Source organism: Glycine max, chromosome 17 (assembly GCF_000004515.6).
Source record: "Glycine max cultivar Williams 82 chromosome 17, Glycine_max_v4.0, whole genome shotgun sequence".
NCBI lineage: Eukaryota > Viridiplantae > Streptophyta > Magnoliopsida > Fabales > Fabaceae > Glycine > Glycine max.
In genome coordinates, this window is record NC_038253.2 from 6,702,946 (window position 1) to 6,718,849 (window position 15,904).

At 31.0% G+C, this 15,904-nt stretch overlaps 2 protein-coding genes across 6 annotated transcripts; one reads left to right on the top strand and one right to left on the bottom strand.

Annotated features, from left to right (window-relative positions):
• On the top strand, positions 1–3,714 carry LOC100819058 (short-chain dehydrogenase TIC 32 B, chloroplastic). The gene is made up of 8 exons (XM_003550670.5): positions 1–333; positions 836–1,067; positions 1,173–1,252; positions 1,987–2,140; positions 2,236–2,314; positions 2,458–2,545; positions 2,640–2,686; positions 3,208–3,714. Exons 1-8 carry the CDS (start codon positions 204–206, stop codon positions 3,409–3,411), a joined length of 1,014 nt encoding a protein of 337 aa, XP_003550718.1. The 5' UTR covers positions 1–203; the 3' UTR covers positions 3,412–3,714.
• A 254-nt stretch (positions 3,715–3,968) lies between these two features.
• On the bottom strand, positions 3,969–13,087 carry LOC100819597 (kinetochore protein SPC25 homolog). 5 transcript variants are annotated; one of them, XR_005889303.1, is made up of 6 exons: positions 11,020–11,161; positions 10,866–10,931; positions 10,650–10,787; positions 8,753–8,807; positions 8,018–8,112; positions 7,758–7,922 (listed from the first exon to the last, which is right to left on the bottom strand). XR_005889303.1 is itself a non-coding variant. In XM_014770154.3 (4 exons), the coding sequence occupies exons 2-4, from the start codon at positions 11,161–11,163 to the stop codon at positions 5,183–5,185; spliced, it is 678 nt and encodes a 225-aa protein (XP_014625640.1). In that variant the 5' UTR covers positions 11,164–11,266; positions 12,713–13,086; the 3' UTR covers positions 3,969–5,182. The 5 variants fall into 5 exon arrangements, 4 of the variants coding, with proteins under 4 accessions (XP_014625640.1, XP_014625639.1, XP_014625642.1 ...); XM_014770154.3 differs by lacking the exons at positions 7,758–7,922; positions 8,018–8,112; positions 8,753–8,807 and adding exons at positions 3,969–5,424; positions 12,713–13,086 and having other exon boundaries at positions 10,866–11,266; XM_014770153.3 differs by lacking the exons at positions 7,758–7,922; positions 8,018–8,112; positions 8,753–8,807 and adding exons at positions 3,969–4,774; positions 5,189–5,424 and having other exon boundaries at positions 10,866–11,426.
• Positions 13,088–15,904: the final 2,817 nt, after the last annotated feature.

Here is a 15,904-nt window from a genome sequence, read left to right on the forward strand (position 1 = left end):
AACTCAACGATAACGATACATGCAAAATAAACTTAAAATAGAATAACATGGGGGGTTAACAAACATATATTTTGGCCGAGGGAATAATCAAGGAGAACATTCCGTTATGTATGTGCTGGCCTACACTCTAAATATATAGCTATGTGGTTTTGAGTTCCACCACAAATGCTTTGTCCTTGAGAGATTCTAAAGCAGGCCAATCCATGAAGGCAACACTACGGTACTTAGCAGGACTTGCTGGGCCAAGTGGTTTCGGCTCAAATTCAACAGCTGAGCAAGTCACTCAAGATTGCTCTTCCTTGCTCCCTTCAAATCTAACCGCTCTCATCACTGGTAATTAAGTGACCCTATAATATATCATGAAAAAGGTTTGATATATTTAATTATTTATCATATGGTTCCAGTTCCATTGATATTGGTGTGACCAAACATATGGTCTTGTCTATAATAAAGAACCAAATACGGTTAAAGTTTTTCTTCCGTGTATCAACAGTATTGCCTTCTGATCTTTCCAGTCTGTTTTTCCAGAAGCTGATCAGCGCAAGTGTGGTGTTATCCATCACTTAATTTTGAATATTCTTTTGAAGACTTTCTTGTTTTCACTTTCTTTTATGATATATAGCCATAAACTGTCGTATGCATCTTCATTTGTACTTGCTCAATTTCCATTTGTTTTGTCTGTGTCAGAAATCTCTATCCATTTGTTTTGAAAATTTTATTAAATATTTACTAGCTCTAAGCAGTGCATACACTACACTCTAAAGTATTTGATAATTTACAAGTGGAATATAATGTGGGGTTAGCATAATTAATGAAGTTGAATTTTTAATTGAAGGTGGGACTTCTGGTATTGGAGCTGAAACAGCTAGAGTGTTAGCAAAGAGAGGAGTAAGGATTGTGATTGGTGCCAGGGACTTGAGAAAGGCCAAGGAAGTGAGAGAGAAAATCCAAAAGGAAAGTCCCCATGCTGAGGTTATTCTGTTGGAGATTGATCTTAGCTCTTTTGCTTCTGTACAGAGATTTTGTTCAGAGTTTTTAGCTTTAGACCTGCCCCTTAATATTCTCATGCAAGTTTTTTTTAATCATCTCTTCCCTCCTTTTCATTGTATATTCGTGATTCACTAGAAGTATATTCATGAAGGGCTAAAAGTTAGAGTTATTGTTTTCCACAGAAACAATGCAGGAATGTACTCTCAAAACTTGGAGTTCTCCGAAGAGAAAATTGAAATGACATTCGCTACAAATTACTTAGGTACTTAAGTTTTCCATTCTTTCCTATTTCTTGCAGTCCTTAGACACAACACAAGACGAACGCTCGCACACTAATTAAAGAAGCAAAGTCAAGCCTAGATAAAAATGAAATAGGCTCAAACAGAGTCCTCATGAGCACCATTAAGAGTGGATGGAATTTTACACAAGTCTTCATATTATGGATAATATATAAAAAAAATAAATTATTTTCACTCATTCTAATTTGGATGGAATGCTTTTAAACATATAATTCTGATATTCATCCATATTATATAAGTAGGGTGGCTCTTTTTTTAAAAACAAAAAGAGAAAACTTAACGTGATAAATTGTACAAAGGTATATTTTGAATCAATCCAAGTTCTGATCTACTTCAATAATCAGTAACGGGGCTTTTTACTTTGCTGATAATTTTATATATGCATATATATATATATATATATATATATATATATATATATATATATATTACGAGTATTTTATATAGCTAGATTGAATATCGTTTTGGTCAACAAATACCAAGCACAGCATGCGCCATTTTTAAATGGGTTGCAACTTGCAAGTCCAAAATCTCTCTCTATAGCCTGTTTCTAATATTTAATGCTTCTGTTGATGATGCTTTCTTGTCATTCTTCTAATTCCAACATATTATCTTAGAAGAAATTAACGAAAAGGAATCAAAAAATAAAATGGAAGTTTAATATATAATTTCTTTATTTTTTCTTCTTAAATTGCAGGACACTTTTTGGTAACGAAGATGCTACTAGAGAAAATGATAGATACTGCAAAGAAGACAGGCATTCAAGGAAGAATAATAAACGTTTCTTCTGTGATTCATAGCTGGGTGAAAAGATCTTGTTTTTCTTTCAACGACATGCTCTGTGGAAAAAAGTAAAATTACCGTACCACTTGGTTCCTTTCCCTGCAAAATTAAGAACAAATTTGGATACTAATTATCGTAATACTCTTTTAAATAACAAATGCAGTTATAATGGCACACGCGCATATGCTAAGTCAAAATTGGCCACAATTCTGCATGTGAAGGAAGTAGCCAGACAGCTGAAGGTTAGAATGAGAAATAACTAATTAACTCCTCAAATTTTAATTATTGTATTTTTTTAAAAAAATTATTTGTGATCATCGCGATATTAAAGTAAAACTTTGTATACGTGGCTAAAATGTTGTTGGAAATTGGGAGATGATCGCAGGAAAGGAATGCAAATGTAACTATTAATGCAGTGCATCCAGGCATTGTGAAGACGGGAATTATTAGAGCACATAAGGGCTTAATAACGGGTACGTACAAAGCTTAAATAATTTGGTAAGAGGTATCCTATGTCTTCTTCTTTTTAAGGTTGAGCAACTAAATATCCTTAAAATTTTCTTGCAGATTCCCTATTTTTCATTGCATCGAAGTTGCTGAAATCGATATCACAGGTTTGTAAATGTTTTAGTGCTTATTTGGTTAGAACACAAAATCAGTTTCACATGTCATATGATATCACACATTCTAAAATAAAATTTGTAAATCAGATTAACTTAAACACTCGTCTCGGCTATGTACTTGACAAATATTCAACAATTCAAAATCAACTCCACTAAAATAATTATTTATTTAAAATAAACAACACGCGATACATGTTTAATTCAGCTTATTTTGAAGAAATAATTATTTATTTTGAACACTTTCCACGAAATATTTTTAAGTGAGCAACTATTTGCTCAAGTTTAATATTCTCAAAGTGATGGAGAAATTTAGATGCATAAACTAATGGTGATAACACGAACAACTAGGCAGATAGGGTTTGACAATTATAATAAAACATATTTTATACTAAATATAGATATAGATTAAATCTGCTTGACTAAAATAAATTGTAAAGAAAGCATAAAAAATGTCTCTGTAATTTTCCACTTTGAGTTGTAGTAATTACATTAATGCGTGTTCACAATCACAGGGTGCATCAACGACGTGTTATGTTGCTCTAAGCGAACAAACAGATGGAGTGAGTGGGAAATATTTTACAGATTGTAACGAGAGTAACTGCTCCAGTCTAGCAAATGACGAATCAGAAGCTAGAAAGCTATGGAATGACACCCATGCCTTGCTTCACAAACGGCTACGTCAAGCAACAAATTCAAAGTGTTTCTTCCCCACCTAGTAGTCTTCTATACCATGTATATATATGTAATTATCTATTTACGTTATTAGAGAATTCTATAAGGTAGCCCAAAACAACACCATAATCAAGGGGGTTTATAGAGGAATACCCTTCTGTGTGAATTTACGATTATTTATTGTACAATCTACTAAACAGAGGAGAACCCCTTTTTCCAAAAAATAAATAGTGGAGAATCATTGTTATACCATATTTATTTATTATTGTAAAATATTAGTGATATTTATTGTCTAGATTTTACTTATTGTATTTATTAAAACATTATTGTTTTATTTATCATTGTTTCATGTCTAACCCATTTTGTGGAGATCATGTTATAACAATGACAAATATTGTTTGACCCATTCTGTGGAGAGATCATTTGATCAATATGTACAGATTCAGACATCTAGAATAGAATGCAGAAATGTATGTGTAAGATTTGCAGCAACAAAACTATAAAGAGTTCTGCTCAATGGTAGCAGAAGAATGCAGAAAGAAAAGAAAGAACACAAAGATTATACTGGTTCAGATTTGAATCCTACATCCACTCTTCAAGATACTTCATGGACTTTTATTGAGAGATTACAATAACTTTACAAGAGCTAGATTGCTCACACTTTGATCTCACACATACTCGAAGGTATCTCACCAAATTGTTTGTGATTCACACTCACATGAGTTGCCTAGCTAAGACTTTATATAGAAGGAATCCACAAGCCTAAAGTTAGTTATAATAGAAATAACTAACTTAACTACCAAGGCTCTTCAACTAACACTTAGCCAAAAACAGCTATGGCATCTAACTAACTAAGCCTAATGGTGATCCCCTAATCCTCACAAATCTTCACCTTGGATCTTCATTATCAGCTTCAGCTCCAATAAATGTCTCAAGTTTCTGAATTGAAACTTCACTCATTAGGTCTTTGAATGCCTACTAAGTCTAGACAATGCTCAAACCTAGCAGCAGTGAGAACCTTGGTCAACATATCAGTAGGGTTCTCTTCAGTTGCAATTTTCTTCACTTGGATCACTCCTTTTGCAATGATGTCTCAGATGAAATGAAACCTTGCATCTATATGTTTTGTCATCTCATGGAATGGCTGATTCTTAGAGAGACATATAGCACTTTGGCTATCACACATAACCTCAGTCTTCAGTTTCTTTCCTTCCAGCTCCTCTACAAATCCTTTCAGCCAAAAAGCTTCGTTTATGGCCTCAGTCAGTGCAATGTACTCTGATTCAGTGGTTGACAGAGCCACAACAGATTGAAGATTTGCTTTCCAACGGACTACATTGCCATATAGAGTGAATATATAGACAATTATTGACCTTCTCTTGTTTATATCACCTGCATAGTCAGCATCTACATATCCAGTAATTGGATTGTTGTCAGTTTCTGATTTGCTGAAAATAAAATTCAAACAATAACAATCATACAATGTTAATACTTAATACACAATACAATTACTAAAATAAAATTCTCAGCATCTACAATGCCCATATCAAGGACAAAATAGTTGTCTTAGATAGTCTGAGCCAAGTAGTTAGTCTAACCATTATCGTCTTTCTCTAGGCTAAGATTGATCAATCACACCAATAATAGATAAAAAAAAAATTATATAAAGGGACTTCTTAATCATTCATGTTGAAGGTACAATGGCCAACTACAACCGGGGAACATCTTCTGTGAAGACCATTATCTTGGGATAATACCGTGTGCTGAGAAAGGAATTTTATTGCCTTCTGTAGGTTCAGCTTGATGCAGATCAACTCATACCTTCAAACGAGGAGACTGGCAAACAGATGAAGCAGATCCAGGAGATAAAACTGATGATTTTAGCCTTCTGTGCACATTTTGTTTTTTGAACTGTTTATTGCCTTCTGTAGGTTCAGCTTGATGCTCATTTTCCTTGCCTAGAAAATCTCTTCTAACAGATGACATTGATAAAACTGGAGCAGATGCAGAGTTAAAGGCAGATTCTTCATGTTCATCAGTTGTCACAACTAAATTCCCTGTTATGATGTAATTTTAAAACATAACATTCATAAGAAGCAGCCTCTTCATCAATGTTCCAAAAACAAGACAAATTGTTGAAATATGGTTAAGGAGATGATCACGGGTATAGATATATGTAATAGATCCTTCCTAATAACCATGTGATCCGAGCAAGATTCTTTCTCCAGACAAAGGTTGCCAAGTCTACAACAATGGCCACAGATAAACCAGCAGAATTGGCAAAGGCTTATTGGTTTCAATTTTTTTTTAAAAATAATCAGACTGGGCAAACGACTAATTAACTTATTTTTCAATTGAAGTGCTAAATTCAGCCTGCAACATACAGAACTCTTGCATCACATGAATGCAGTCATATAAAGGAATGAAAGGAGCATTGTTGTACCTTGTGCCACAACTTCTTGGAACTTTTTTCCTCATTATTCTGACAAATTTAAATAGATCATTTGTCATGTTTAATTGGTGGATTATCTAATATCCATTTTTTGTAAAATAAATTAAAAATATTTTTATTTAAAAATAAATAGTTTTTAGAAAAATAATGAGATTTTTATGATTAAATAAATAAGGAGAAATAACTTTATTAATTAAAATAATGGTTTGAAGGAAAATAAAACGGATATTTTATTTATTCGTTTGATATGAAATAAAATAGAGTTTTTGTTTATAAAATAATAAGAATAAAAAAATAGAGCAAATAATAGGCACAGAGTACCCTAACTATAAATATAAACGTAATAGGTCATTTTTTACATTTACGACACGTCTCTATGCTCTTTACTCCTCTCAAATTTATTTTCCGTACTTCCTTTTCCAAAACCCTCTCTTTTTCCAGCATACACTCAAACATGTCTCAGTAAAACGATCCCAAACTCGTTAACCGTTGGATCATCGTGAAATTTGAACATGAAGTTTGTAACTTATTTTCGCATAGACCCACCGTTGAAATTTTTAAGATAATGTCTATTGTGGAAGACATATCCCTCACATTGAACTTTCTTTTTTAATCATTGGATCTTTGTGAAATTTGGACACCACCTTCGAAACTCATTTTCGCACATTCTCATCGTTAGGATTTGCGAAATAATGTTTTGCATAGAGAAATTAGTCTCGCACGTTGACAGTGAAATGGAGACTGCAATCTCTTCTCCTTTCTTATAACGCTTGGAAATCCTAATAGAACAATTAGAGGAAAAACTTGAGGAATCTTAAACAATTGCTAGAGATTTCGTTATCATTACCGGACTAGACACGTGAGCCTGCATAGAGATAAGGATGAGTTTATCATAATTGGGGTTAGAATGAACATGTGTAGGAGTCCTTAGAGGATCAAATTGAGATTTATTTTTGGATGTTTATTGTATTGTAATTCTTCCTATATGATTATGTGAAATTGTTTGAGAGTTTTACTCCCGTGTTATGAGAAACATTTTTGTGTAATTTGTTTGTTTTGGATAAGATTAGTGTGATAAAAAATTATACTATGATTGGAATATTCTCGCAAAACAGAGTGACCCTAAATGGTCACCTTATAATTTTACTTAGTGAGAGTGACTTGACATACACACTTTGTGATGTGTCTTGTTATGTACTCCTAAGCGTCCTAGTGTGAATTTTTACTAACATGGTACCACATTGCATATAGGTTTGAGTCTTAGTATAATTGTTGCACAACGTCTGCTAATTGTTTATTATGAAATTGATGAGTGTTATTACGACTTGACCTGAGTGTGTGTGATTCATGTATAATTTGATTGATGATTGAAAAATGAATTTTAAATGATAAAGTGGTGAAGTGACGTGGATTGTATTAAGTTGAGCTATGTTGTAAATACTTTTATAATTTATTTTGATCATGTCTTTGTTTATTTGTACTTTTTTTATAAATGTAATAACTCACTTTCTGTGTGTTATTAGTGTTTGGATCTTGTAATGATCTCGAACCTTGTGTTTGTGAGAGCAGATAACTAGGTGAATGACTTTAAAGAACCTCGTACTAGAAGACGCTCGAACACAATGCTCTAATAGTATGTGACATTGGAGATGAGTTTTTATTTTAATTGTATGATGTTATTTTATTTTATTTTACCTCACTGATTTAACAAAATTTCTTTTGTAAACTTTAACGGCCTTGTTCTGAGCCAGATATGTTTTTAATAAGTTTTATTTAATAATAGTGAAATGAATGTAAACCTTTTACCCGTAAATTTGTGAATTTGTTTATCAGTATTTTTATATGTTTTATTGATCTATATGTATGTCAGGATAAAAGGTGTTACGAATCAACTCTTTGGTGTCCCTGAGAAAAAGTTCACAGCTTAACACCGGAAGATAAAGGATAAAATTCAGATTTCATGGAGTATATCAATATACTTTTAAGTTCATAAACAAAACCAGATATGATGCTTACATGAGTATGTATCAGTTTCATGGAAGAGTAAAAAGTACTCCTCATCTGGATTGTTAATATTTATATTCTTGAATGTGAATTTTACCCCTGAAGAGCATATAAACTAGTAAGGATATCAATCTTGAGAAGAAAAGCAATCTTTGTGCAAAGGACGAATGTCAATTACCACGTCCACCTTTTACCTGAAAACCAAGGACCCTATTGTACCAAGAAATGACCTGTGTTTCATCTTTCCGTTCAATGCTTTCATTTAACTTCCCTTTAGATGCTGCCAAAGCTTTTTATAGAATAAAAGAAAAGAGGGAAAAGGAAAAAGTAGCTTAGAATTGTTCATAATAGCTTAGATGCAAGGGAAAAGACAAACACAATTCCAAAATATATCCTGCAAAGGCAAGTAATGAAGCACAAATGACAAGACGTTCAGAGAACATCCTTCAAAACTTTTTTTACCACATGTGCAACTTAAAATATTAAGAAATCATATCAAAGATTGCATGATAATCCTGTCCTCAAAGTTCTTTGCTTCAAGAAAAGGAAACAGAACATAGAGTACATGTTGACATAGCTATTCAAAAACAATGTTAGTGAATAGGCGTGACAACCTTAGTAAATGTAATTCTAATGCTAATGCAAGATGGCAGTTGGCTAATGTATTGCTTCCATGATCCTAAAAAATCAGAGGCATAGCCTTGTGAAAAGCAAAGCCAAGTAATCTTATCGATTCTTTATAACAGCAAAAAAGTTTATTTTGACACTCGTGAAATGAAACTCGTGATTATGGACAACTTGGTTCCACTCCACATAGGCTATGTTTGGTTTTCCATTTGGGAAGCTCCAAACTCAGTTTGGAGAGTAAACTCATTTTTGGTGACATGTTTGGTTACCCTCAAAAGTATGTTTGCACGTGAAAATTTTACCTGGAAACTTAGTTTTGTTGAAGTAAGACTAACTTCCCTTCAGATGCTGCCAAAGCTTTTTATAGAATAAAAGAAAAGAGGGAAAAGGAAAAAGTAGCTTAGAATTGTTCATAATAGCTTAGATGCAAGGGAAAAGACAAACACAATTCCAAAATATATCCTGCAAAGGCAAGTAATGAAGCACAAATGACAAGACGTTCAGAGAACATCCTTCAAAACTTTTTACCCCATGTGAAACTTAAAATATTAAGAAATCATATCAAAGATTGCATGATGATCCCTGTCCTCGAAGTTCTTTGCTTCAAGAAAAGGAAACAGAACATAGAGTACATGTTGACATAGCTATTCAAAAACAATGTTAATGAATAGGCGTGACAACCTCAGTAAATGTAATTTTAATGCTAATGCAAGATGGCAGTTGGCTAATGTATTGCTTCCATGATCCCAAAAAATCAGAGGCATAGCCTTGTGAAAAGCAAAATCAAGTAATCTTATCGATTCTTTATAACAGCAAAAAAGTTTATTTTGACACTCGTGAAATGAAACTCGTGATTATGGACAACTTGGTTCCACTCCACATAGGCTATGTTTGGTTTTCCATTTGGGAAGCTCCAAACTCAGTTTGGAGAGTAAACTCATTTTGGTGGCATGTTTGGTTACCCTCAAAAGTATGTTTGCACGTGAAAATTTTACTTGGAAACTTAGTTTTGTAGAAGTAAGACTTGGGTAACTTCCCTTCAGATGCTGCCAAAGCTTTTTATAGAATAAAAGAAAAGAAGGAAAAGGAAAAAGTAGCTTAGAATTGTTCATAATAGCTTAGATGCAAGGGAAAAGACAAACACAATTCCAAAATATATATCCTGCAAAGGCAAGTAATGAAGCACAAATGACAAGACGTTCAGAGAACATCCTTCAAAACTTTTTTTACCACATGTGCAACTTAAAATATTAAGAAATCATATCAAAGATTGCATGATAATCCCTGTCCTCGAAGTTCTTTGCTTCAAGAAAAGGAAACAGAACATAGAGTGCAAGTTGACATAGCTATTCAAAAACAATGTTAATGAATAGGCGTGACAACCTCAGTAAATGTAATTTTAATGCTAATGCAAGATGGCATTTGGCTAATGTATTGCTTCCATGATCCTAAAAAATCATAGGCATAGCCTTGTGAAAAGCAAAACCAAGTAATCTTATCGATTCTCTATAACAACAAAAAAGTTTATTTTGACACTCATGAAATGAAACTCGTGATTATGGACAACTTAGTTCCACTCCACATAGGCTATGTTTGGTTTTCCATTTGGGAAGCTCCAAACTCAGTTTGGAGAGTAAACTCATTTTGGTGACATGTTTGGTTACCCTCAAAAGTATGTTTGCACGTGAAAATTTTACCTGGAAACTTAGTTTTGTAGAAGTAAGACTTGGGTTACTTTTGCAAACCTTACTTTTACAAAACTAAGTTTCTACTTTCCAGGTAAATTTTCATGTGCAAACATACTTTTGAGGGTATTCAAACATGTCACCAAAATGGTTTTCTCTCCAAACTGAATTTGGAGGTCCCTATCCCCCGAACATAACCTAGGTTTGCAAACCTATGTTTGTAAAGTTTAATCCAAACATGTAAATATATTGTGTGCATATTTTACTCATAATTTCAAATCAATTTAAGTCATCCCAACAGATAAGCCCGGCAAACAAAATAAACATGTCTCTGACTGTGATGACAAATGCAGAACAACCAACCAACCAGGCTCGTCATTTACATCGTATAATTGTTTCAATATAATAAAGGCAATGCTAATTACCTCCACATTTCTGCAGTAATTACATTAAATAATTATATAGTACATATAAGCATGAAGAAGGAAAGATAATTCATGTAACTAAATATTACCGAGAGATATAAATGCGGCATATTCTTGTTTTTTGGTTCGATGGTCCCGAATACTTGCGCTGAGGTCTTCAACTCTGGCCTTTGCAGAAGCAACAACATCCATCAAAGCCATTCGCTTGGCCTCTTTACGGGTCTTGACTGCATCGTCGAAATCGAAGCGTTTATTGAAGGGATTGAAACCGAAATGCGAAATAATTATTAAAATTTAAAAGAAACCTGCAAGTGCTTTAACGAAATCATCCTCGGTCTCTCTGAGTTTAGCTTTAACCTCGTCTAGTTGAACTGGGGAGAAAGAAAGATGGTGAGTGAGTGAGTGAGCGAGTAAGACGAAAGTAGTGGAGTGTACGGGGTTAGGGTTTGGAGTCAAAACCCGAAGATCTTGACATCGAGCAGTTTCTTGAGCTGTGGCTCTGAGGGAATGGAGGGATTTGATGTAAGAAGCGGTGGAAGCGTCGATGATGTTCTGCATTTGAAGAGGGATCTCAGTGTCGCGGATTGAGATTGGGGACTCCATCTTTCTTCGCTCCCAACAGGGATCTTTCTTGAGTCTCAGGTTTTTTAATATTCAAAGTAATTAAGCGGCCCGCCAGTTTTGCTTGCCTTCTTGTTCAGACCCCCTGTTTCCGTTTGTTCAAATAAAGGCTAAAATATACATATGGACATTTATTTCATTTTTTAAAGTTTTAAAATATTCTTCTTATTTAATTTGTGATAAGATAGTTTTTTTTTTAATTTTCAGACATGATTTTGAATCTTTTTTATTGATTTATTACATGAAATTTTTTCTTTAGTTTCACATTTAATAGAAATGATAAAATTAAACAACATGTGAGAAAAAATTCAAAAACCTAAACATTAAGGTTTTAAATTAATGTATAATGTCAAATTTACTTATTAATGAAGATTTTCCTAATGTTCACTCCCTCAAATTTACCAACAAAACTCTTATCACATTTAACTATTACTGACATTTACTATTTAACATCTTACACTATTTCTCAAATTATCAAACATCATTAATTTTTTTGATCTAAGTCTTTGATAATGATCTTATCAACAATAAAACATCTTCATTAAAACCATGTTTGAGTTTTTCATTCACATAAATACATTTTTCAATCTTAGATGCAATATGCTCATTCTACCTTACCCTTATACTTGAAAATATTTGGATAGATAGTCAAAATTAAAGTATTTTAGTTTGGGTCACCTTACAGTTAACATTATTAACACAACATACAGTAAAAAGAGAATTCATTGTTATTGCAGGAAGTCATCTCATGTTTGTTAACCTATGATAATAAATCAAAAGTATCTCAACTATAAATCAATGAGATAATAACGTAGATGCAATTTGAGGACCAACTCAAGGTGCCTCAATTTGTCTATGCACTTTTTGAAAAAATTATGTAAGCATTCAATAACAACTTTTGTTTTTCCAATGATGCCTATACATATACTAAAATCAACCATTTTTTACCATATGATTTGATGATTGGGAAAACAGATTAAAAAATGCTTGATGTTACATTTGACATATATTTTATATTTTACCAATATAAGATATGTCAAATGCAACATGATAACCATTATTTATTTGTTTTCCTATTTATCAAACCCTATAGCAAAAATAATCGGTTTCATTATATGTGTAGGTATCATTCGAAAAACAAAAGATGTCATGGAAGACCTACATCAATTTTTTAGAGAGCACATAAAGAAATTCATGTGCCTTGGATTGGTCCACAAAATGTCACTGATATTATCATCTCAAATATTTAATAGTTAGGATAATCTTGGTTTGTTATCATAGGTTCTAACAAATCTAGACTAAATGTCTCATTTGTTACAGACATTGTGCTAGTTAATGCTTGTTGAAATCTTCATCTTCACTGATCATTTTCTTATAATTTAATGGTTGTAATAAGTCATTTATCATGTTTGTTATATTATAAGAAATGAATGGTGAGGATTGAGAGTAACTCGCAGTGTTATGAAATTGAAACTACTTACCAAAAACTGGACTTGTGATCATTATAGTCAAGTTATTTGATTAGATATACCTTCAAATCAGTGTTGATGTCATTGAATCAAGTGTAGACTAGATTGGGTTGGTTGATACAACTTAGTGACTTAGAACCATAAGAAATATCCATTTGTTTGTCTCAAACCACGTTAACCATTTTCCATTATAACTTGTTTCCTGTAGTGAAGAAACATGAAAAAAGCAAGAAATAAGAAGAGATAATCAAGAGACGAAAAAAATACATGAACAAAAAATTGTAAGAGAAAAGAAGAATGAATGAAGAGATAGAAAGAAAGAAAAAAAATAAAAAAACAAAATGATATGCTTTATGAGTTTGTGTAACGATGTGATTCTATGATGTAGAAGGAGGCAAGATGCAGAGGCGACTCACTCATCTCAACATACATATAGAAGGAATTAGGGTTAGGCTATGGGCTTGTTGGGCCTTTGTAACAAAAGTCAAGAGATGGGCTTATAAGTTATAATAACGTAGCTAAAATTATTTATTTTTTAAATGTAGAAATGTCCCTTTGAAGGTTCAACACACAAGACCTATCACAAAATATAACAAAGACATGCCTTGAAACACAACGCCACGTAAAAAAAATGAATTTTTCTTCATGTGACATTGGATTTAAAGATACATTCATCACTATTTTGATTTATTATATACCTTAAATTGAAAGCAGAACTTTAAACAATGGTTTTTCTCCTTTGTGTGCGTACAAATAAGCATTCATTTTCTAATCTAGGTTTACAATCTCAATGATTGCAGGTTGTAGTGATCCTTAAGTGAGTTGGTTAAAATGTGTTTTATTACTATCGCAAATGTCTTTCAGGAAAAAATGTATATAAATTCTAGAAATGTATTTCTAGAACTCTGAATCATAGTTTTAGAAATACATTTTCAGAATATGTATATATTTATCCAAAAGACATTTCCACAAGAGAAAAAAGAATTTCAAAAGAGTGTACACCTTCAAGAAAAAATAGTATAATGGATAATCAAAATATAAAAAGGATGGATATGGGTGTCCTTAGCCTAAATAGAGGTGTAAATAGAAAGTGCCTCTTTTTAGATGACACTAATAAGGTTGGCATTTTTGACTTTTCATTAGGGTAAAATGCATTTTTCTTCATTTTATTTTCTTAAAATTGTGATGTTTGTTACTTTATTTTTTAATTGAGAAATTTTATTCTCTACTTTTAAATTTTTTATAATATTAGTTCTTTATTTTTTAATTGAGACATTTAGTCTTTCACTTTTAAAATATTCACAATTTTAATTCTTATGACCAATTTTAAATATTGATCTATGTACTGTATAAACAATGATCAACACGCATTACTTATTATTCACGTGATTTTTTTTTATAAATTATTTAACTACTAACAAGCTTAATTTATTAAAAAAAGAATTTAAAAAGTAGATAATCAAGTCTAAAATTGAGAAAGACGACTAAAATTACAGTTTTTTTTTAAATAAAGGATGAAATGTCTCAATTAAAAATTAAAAATACTAAAATCATGGATATTTAAAAAGTAGAAGATAAGATGTCCCAGTTGAAAAATAAAAGAAACTAAAATCGTAGATTTAAAAAAATAGAAGAATGAAAATTATATTTTAATTTTTTCATTAACATGTACCTTGATTGCACATCAAGCAATGTGTTACTAAAAATAGTTTCTAAAAGAGAAGTCTTTTAATATGATTTTTTCTAGATGATCATATTTTCTATTTAAGACAATTTTGTTTGAACATGATTACATGAGTGACAAATTCTTAATGTGGATTTGCATTGTATGGACACAAGAATAGAAATTAATTATTTTAATTTTATTTTAAGATAAATTATTTTCAAATTAACACTTTTATATATGAAAAAGTCCAAAAATGTGACTAATCCTTCATCTCGACTCTACTTAGTGCTCACATTACATAGAGCCTAAAAAAAAAGTTTACCTATGTTATTTGCATAGATTAATAATTTTCTCAGATTTAAATTTAAAAGTCTAATATTCTGAATTTCATCTAACAAAGTATATTAAACATATAAAATTTTGCCTTAAATATGTTTTTAGTCTCTTAAATATGAGTTATTTTATTTTTCATCCTTCAAATTTAAAGTTGTTTTTTTTAATCCCTAAAATATGTAAAATATTTTTTTTAATCCTTATGCAAAATGTGAGCCAAATAGGAAATAAAAGATTCACAATTTCTTACACTTTTTATTGTTAGAATTTGATTTTTATATTTTATGTTTTAAGGTAACATTTTGGGGGTTTAAAACTCTCGTAATCAAGTCACTTGATATTAAATATAATTTATAAGAAAATATTTGATAAATTACTTTAATAAAATATAATATTTAATATATTTTATTTTTTTAATGATAACCTCATAAAAAAATCACAATCAATGTGCTTAGATTTTTTAAAATGTACACATAATACTTAAAAACTCCATTTATAATGAATTGTATATAATAAATTATAAAATAATTATAATTTATTTTTAAAATATTTTATATATTTAAATAAACTCGTGCAAAACAAATGTTTAATATATTTTAATGTAAATAATTATAAATTTATATTTAATATTTTTTATTTTAAATTTATACATTTTCTATATGTATTATAACACTATTGTTATTATGAGAAACAACCGATCACCATAAATTTTAATAGGCTTAATGTTTTTAAATATAACATCTAATCAATTAAAAGTCAATTTTTCTCTTAACTTAATTTTAGTATGATTATATTTAATATTTTTTTTAAATGTAATTATATTTAATACAATACCAAAAGTTTTAAAAAATTACTAATTTATTTATAATTTTTAAAATAATACTAAATATAAAAATATAATTCAATCAAATTCATGTGTCACGGATGTATAAAATCTAATATAAATAAAAATAAATTGGACCACCATAATCCACTTGGGAGGCTTGACCACCCTAGACTTCCTCGGATTTACGAATGCAACATGCTACATGGCTTAGAAACATAAGTTGGCAAAAACCTCGACAGTTTATGCTGGACTCTAGTATTATTGATCATTTTCTTTATTAATACATTCAATTATTCAAATTTCCAATGGGTCATAAAATGCAGCCTATTGAACTAGCATTTGAAAGGATCCATAATTCATTAGTTCCTAAAAATGAATAGAATGCCCTAAAATAATTAATAAACTAATAGATTTAAACCAAATCATGTT